General features: G+C 42.1%; 1 protein-coding gene across 1 annotated transcript; it reads left to right on the forward strand.

The window, feature by feature from the left end:
• Positions 1-2,516: 2,516 nt before the first annotated feature.
• Positions 2,517-6,791, forward strand: LOC118944891 (proteoglycan 4-like). Its single transcript, XM_036967122.1, is given in 8 exon segments — positions 2,517-2,592; positions 4,335-4,481; positions 4,686-4,772; positions 4,998-5,138; positions 5,324-5,500; positions 5,581-5,730; positions 5,846-6,078; positions 6,651-6,791. Coding segments are annotated over 8 exon segments (1,110 nt in total). The 3' UTR covers positions 6,750-6,791.
• The last annotated feature ends 3 nt before the right edge of the window (positions 6,792-6,794 follow it).

Below are 6,794 nucleotides of genomic sequence, written 5' to 3' on the forward strand. Positions count from 1 at the left end.
TACTTCACTATTTCTATTTTTTTTTTTTTACTTTTACTTTTACTCCACTACATTCCTAAAGAAAATATTGTACATTTTACTCCTTACATTTTTCCTGACACCACCCAAAAGTACTCGTTACATTTTGAATGCTGAGCAGGACAGAAAATATTCGAAATCACGCCCTTATCAAGAGAACATCCCTGGTCATCCCTACTGCCTTTGATCTGGCAGACTTACTAAACAGAGAACATCCCTGGTCATCCCTACTGCCTTTGATCTGGCAGACTTACTAAACAGAGAACATCCCTGGTCATCCCTACTGCCTTTGATCTGGCAGACTTACTAAACAGAGAACATCCCCGGTCATCCCTACTGCCTTTGATCTGGCAGACTCACTAAACACAAATGCTTTGTTTGTAAATGATGTCTGACTGTTGAAGTGTGGCCCTGAAAAAAAGAAAGGAAAGGTTGCTTAATATAAGGAAATTGAAGTGATTTATACTTTTACTTAGCATTTTTGATTTTTGAAGTATATTTTAGCAATTACATTTACTTTTGATACTTATGTATATTTAAAACCAAATACTTTAGACTTTTACTCAAGTAGTATTTTACTTGGTGACTTTTACTTTCACTTTTACTTAATTTCACTTTCACTTCATTTTCTATTAAGGTATCTTTACTTCTACTCAAGTATGACAATTGGGTACTTTTCCCCCCACTGCTATTTTCTTTCTTGAAACATATTGCCTCGGAGAGACGGTTTGAATAATACCTACATGTTCGTCGGTGGGGTAGAAGACATTACCTTAGAATAGAACCAGGAGAGACTGTTCTTTCTTGAAAAGTATATTTTGTTCCAAACACTGAAAATGTATCAAGAGGCAGGGTCACACAAAAAAAAAACATTTTCTAAAAAAAATAAAGCAGCAATTGACACTTGTTTGTGTGTATGTATTGATGTGTGCCTTTTTTAAAATGTATGTAGTTCTGTCCTTGAGCTGTTCTTGTCTAATGATGTTCTGTATTATGTCATTCTGTTTTATGTTTCATGTTTTGTGTGGACCCCAGGAAGGGTAGCTGCTGTTTTTGTAACAGCTAATGGGGATCCTAATAAAATACCAAATGGTAGTGAGAGTAAGTGCTGTGTTTCGGTGCGCCTCATTGTTATTGTAGCGAGATCAAATCACTGGAAGATCTCAGGGGTGTACTACAAAGCAGGATCAATGAGTTAGCCAGCTAACTTTGATAAACAACCAGAAATAACTATTGATTTTCTGGTTCATTAAGAAGGCTAAACTTAGATGTGTGTTTTTGGTTGTTGACTCAATTAGACCATGTCCATTTCAAGCTTAAATAAGAAGTTATTTCAGAATATTTAAGCAGGTGAGCTTGCTAACTCATTGATCCTGCGTTGTAGTATACCCCTTGTGTTGTACACAGACCTACTCAGAGAGATGAACGCCACAATAAAGGTGTGCTGAATGATTTACATTCAAATCACTGCACACTGTTCAGTTGCTACATTATCACTTAGGACCAGAGATTTTCCTGACCACATGATCTGACAAGGGAAACCTTTAAGAGCCCTAGTACTAGCCAGAGATTACCTATTATATTGGCACTATCATAGAGTTCTTCCTGGTTATAGAGTAATTGGTTTAGTTTAGTCATGATTGACCATGTTCCACTAACCTACTGTAAGGAACACTAGTCAGAATGTAGTTAAAATATCACCAAAAAATAACTGTTATTTTTGTTTTGTAATACAGTACTAATACATCAGTTTGAAGTTTGGGCCCTGAGAGTGAAAGCTTGATCATACACTGTGGTACATTGTGAATCACGAGAACAATTCAACCTTTTAACCAATTGAGGTTGTCAGGCGGACTTTAATTTAATTAAGATGATAAAAACCAATCAGTGTGTCGTTGTTGGAGTCCACACAGAGTGGCGGGAACAACCATGCAGGTCTGGTTATTAATATAAAGAACATAGTGTTTTTTGGGGACCCTTGAAAAGCAAGGTCGTCACCTCACTGTGATGTCATCGGTGTCTATTCCCACAGATGCTCTTTCAGTTTCGTATTCCACGCCTCAACACGCCTGGCCAGGTTAGTTCTACTTCCTGTGAGTGCGTAGGAGGTCTCTGCATCATTTGTGGTTTTAATTGTTGCTGTATTTGGACTAATAAAAATATCCTGCGGTAGCTGTCACTCCAAAACCAGCCCTATTCACACTATATAAAGCCCATAGGAAGTTAGGGAGAGCAAGGTGAGTCGACTGCAGTTGACTTGTGTGAAGGTGATTGGCTTTCTTTGATCTTTTTCTCTATTTCAGGGACCTACCAAGCATAACATGTGAAAAGAACGTTGATAATTAGTTATGGTTTGATTATTTGAATGTAACTTTGTAACACTCCTTTATGGATGAAACCAAAGAGGAGGATGCTTTTTTCCAGTTCATCCTACTGAGTTGGACAAAAGGTATTTAATAATAGTCTTCTTTTTCTATTCTATTAGAGACAAACTCATGATGACTGCATCGTCGCTGTTGGCTGCCTTCGTGGTGGCGACCCGTGCTGCTCTTCTGCCATTCTCTGCTGCTCAAGGTAAGAACCCATTGTCTGGTACAGGGGCCACATTATATGCTGAATATGTGACACTGTTAATGCAACAGTTCTGTAAGTCACTTTGGACCTTTTTTAATGGTAGCATTGAATGTACAATAGTAGTTGTTTTTTGAGCTCATCCCTCCCCATCGCTGTCGTCCCAACCTGCAGACAGCTGCAGTGCTAGATGTGGTGAGCCATTTGCTCGTGGTCAGCCCTGCTAGTGTGACGCCAGCTGCCTCCCTCATGACGAGTGCTGCAAGGACTTTGAGGCTCTCTGCACTTCCGGTAAGACTGATGCTATTACTATGTCTTTATTTAAAAGTCAGCATGGTTATTCATCAGAGTCTGTATATATGCATGAATGTAAACATGTGATGATGTACCTGAAACTCAAACTATGTGACAGGCCAAGTCATCCATCAATGGTGTAGTAGAGAGGACCATGTACAAAGAGAAAGTCTGTGTGTTGGTGAATATCAGGTCGTGCAGTGGTAGGTGTGGTGAATGGTTCAGACGAGGCAGGCTTTGCGAATGTGACTCAGGCTGTGTCCGCTATGACACCTGTTGCCGTGACTACCAGAACCACTGCAGTACGTCCAACAGCTATCTTTATGAAGACTCTTTACAACACTTTTTCATGATATCTGATAGTTAGCTCAACTTAACCAGGACAATACAACCAGCAATCAGTAATCCATTAAACCCATCAGTCCCACAGAGAACATGTCTAAAGAACACTGCCTATGTAGTTAATGATTTAAAGTGAGTTGAATAGAGTGATGGGTCAGACCATTTACTAATCGTTTTTGATTATCACCATCAACTTTCTTCTGTTTTTAGATGCCACTCCAATTCCAACACCAACCCAGAGGATCAAGCAGGATGCCACGAAAAAGCCAACAGGCTCAGTTATTGTCTTTGTCTTTGTAGCAAAGTAACTGCATGGATCAACAGAGCTTGTGTACCCTGATAATAGGCCAAACTGTCTCAGTGCTAGGTTAGAGTGGGCCATTTTAAACAATAGAAACGTTTGAATAAGATACAATTAATTATCTTTAGCGCTTCCTAAGAACAAATCCTCCAGCAAGACAGAATTGAAGTCTCTCAAATTTTCCAAGAAAACTTTAAACAGCGAGAGTGAGGAAGGCAGACAAGGCATGTGTGTAATAGCTGGGGTCCTGAGTTTTTCCAAACCAAGGCCATGCTTATTGACTGGAAGAGCAATTAGCCTCCATCTGGTTACGTGTTGATCAGTGACCGACTGACTGCATGTGATAATCCAACCCACAATAGGCCTCTATAGGTTATCGATGTATTGTGGTCAGATGAGATGAAAGCAGTAACTGTACTGATACATGCAGCAGTTCAGGGGCTGAACCCGTGTCTGTCTGCCCTCTGGGTCTCAGAACACAAAAGTTGATCATTTCTGGTATTTTTGTTGTGCTTTCAGACCATAGTAAGGTCACATACCCCGCTCCGTCTGACCTCTTTCCTGAGACTCAGGACTATTGTAAGTTCAGCCTATTGTGGGTGCTCTTGTCCATCATTGACATTATAACACTGCATGTAATGTATGAAATGTAGAGATTGAGGACTTTGTCAACACAAGGCACTTGGTGCTGGGCAACAATTGATTAAGAATTACAACTACATGCTAGAATCATTCAGTCATTTTCATAATTTAGAGTTTATGGTAGCCTGCTCTGTGGATTCCTGTAACCGGTCTGTGTTTCTCACAGACACCAACGGCCCTTACCCTGGATCCAGCAGCTCTAGTCAGAGTGACTATTCTCCTTTCTCCGAGGACCCAGCATCCCCTTTGAACCCTGACTTTTACCCTCTGACTGACCGCTTCATGGCCCAGCCACTGTCATGGCCCAGCCACTGTCATGGATAGTGAGTGTCAAGTGTTTGATGAAGGTGTTGTCTGAGAAAGTGGCAGAACAGCTAGTTATGTTTTGAGGTAGTCGAGCGACAAGAGCAAAGCTCTATGCATCTTAGTTTTGTCTCTGAGTGCTGATACCTGCTTGTGTTTGTTGGTATGTACATGTTCTAACGTCCTCCATCTTGCCCCCTTATCTCCTGTGAAGCCTTGAGTGATGCAGCCACCAGTCTCTTGGAGGGCATCTCAGCTCAACGGCCCCAGCACCCTGGCAGGCATAGCCAAGGCCTTGGAGGTCAACAACCCAAACAAACCCCACAAAAAAGTGTACCAGCTGGGGACCTCAGGATTAGATACTGTCATGTTTCTCCGTCAGTCACTTTTGGGATGTCTGCTCTGTTGTGATGTATAGTACTGCATCAATTGATTATTGCTATTATTATTATTATTATGCAATCACTGTCAAGTAAATATTTAGCTATTATACAGTAAGCTATATGTATAATATTATATAGTAAATAACACCTAAATATTCTTCACAATTGTAATGGCTTCTACCCACACGGGTGTGTCCTCTTTACTCTAGATGCCAACAGTAACCCAGACCTCTGCAGTGACCTGCCCATCAGACTGGCCAACGGAACCATTCTCATCTTCAAGTGTGTGTTGAGCATAGTGGCCTAGCTCATGCCCAGCACTGTCCTACACAGCTCTCTCATATCTCACTTATTACTTAGTGATTAAATGTTTATGAAGGTCAAGTAGCTTTTCCAAAGCAGCAGCAGACAAAAACTGAAGTGACTTGATACATTATCTAATGATTGTGGTTCGGTTTCCCCCAACCAGGTCATTTCTTCTGGACGATGGACCCCAGGACCAAGGCCCTTTGCCCAGCCCGCAACGTCACGGAGGAGTTTGGAATTCCGTCCCCTATTGACAGTGCCATCACCCGCACCAACTGCCAGGGAAAGAGCTACATCAAGATGCTGTAGAACTGCAGAGGAAAAACCTAGAACCTGAGAAGTTCAGAGGGTTGGGGCAGTGGAGATGCCTTGGTGGAACCAAATGGCAACACTTTTGTCCCCATCTCTTTTCCATGTAAGGCTACTGGAGGATGGCCAACGGCAAGATGGAGCCTGGTTACCCCAAATCTGTTGCCTCTAGTTTTGATGGTCTGACTGGCACCATCACTGCAGCCCTGTCTGTGCCTGTTAACAGGAGAAGGCCCGAGTCTGTCTACTTCTTCAAGAAAAGTTAGGGAGAGCTTTGAGGATTACCACTACCTAACCTATTCCCATTGCTTTACATGATGATTTACACCAATGAGCTTGCTTCACTCAAGCCTAATTGACCATTTCTTTCTCACAGGAGGCACCATGCAGAAATACTCCTACCCTGCTGGAAGTAGCCCCGTCTGTGGCAAGAAATCCAAGTCCAGTACCAAGAAACCCCACGGTCACAGAGCAGCGGTGCGTCTGGGAGTAGAGATTAACATCAAGCCGTCTCTGAAAGGCTTCCCCTCCTCAGTGACCTCAGCTGTGTCTGTCCCCAGCGCCAAGAAGGCCGACAGATACAAATACTTCCTCTTTGCTGGACCCAAGTCTTAGTCTGAGGTATTGTACATCTGATATCTTGGTTATATCATGGAAATGGGGTTACTGCAGTTCAAAAGACAGACGTAATGTACACATTTAAGAAATGTATCATTCTTACGCCGATGCTGCGTTTGACATACAGTTTGCAAAACATTAAGAACACCTGCTCTTTCCATGACCGACTGCCCAGGTTGAAAAGCTATGATCCCTTGAGGTCACTTGTTAAACACACTTCAGTGTTTATGAAGGGGAGGAGACAGGTTAAAGAAAAATGTGTAAGCCTTGAGACATTGTTTGTATGTCCTATTCAGACGGTGAATGGGCAAGATAAGAGATTTAAGTGCCTTTGAACCACAAGCGGCAGTTGGCACATTCATTGGAGAGGACGGGCTCACAGTAATGGCTGGAATGGTATCAAACATGTTTTGACTTGGAGAGAAACGGAATACGCAATGTGGAAATGACCGGTCACTTGGGATAAAAACAAATACTAAAAAGTCAAAATGCTAATCTAAAAGCAAAACAGTTATTCTGTTGGAAAGGTAGTCATTTATAATCTATAATCCATTTTAGCGCTCTACTTCAACATCAAGATATCTGGTGACCTGCCTGCTCTGGCCAAACCAGACAACCCCGATCCCCGCCAGAACTCCATCAACTGGCTCAAGTGTGTCTAGAACAACCCTATGGATGGACCACCGACAACGCACGATTACGACAAA

Source organism: Oncorhynchus mykiss, chromosome 28, assembly GCF_013265735.2.
Source record: "Oncorhynchus mykiss isolate Arlee chromosome 28, USDA_OmykA_1.1, whole genome shotgun sequence".
NCBI classification, from domain to species: Eukaryota; Metazoa; Chordata; class Actinopteri; order Salmoniformes; family Salmonidae; genus Oncorhynchus; species Oncorhynchus mykiss.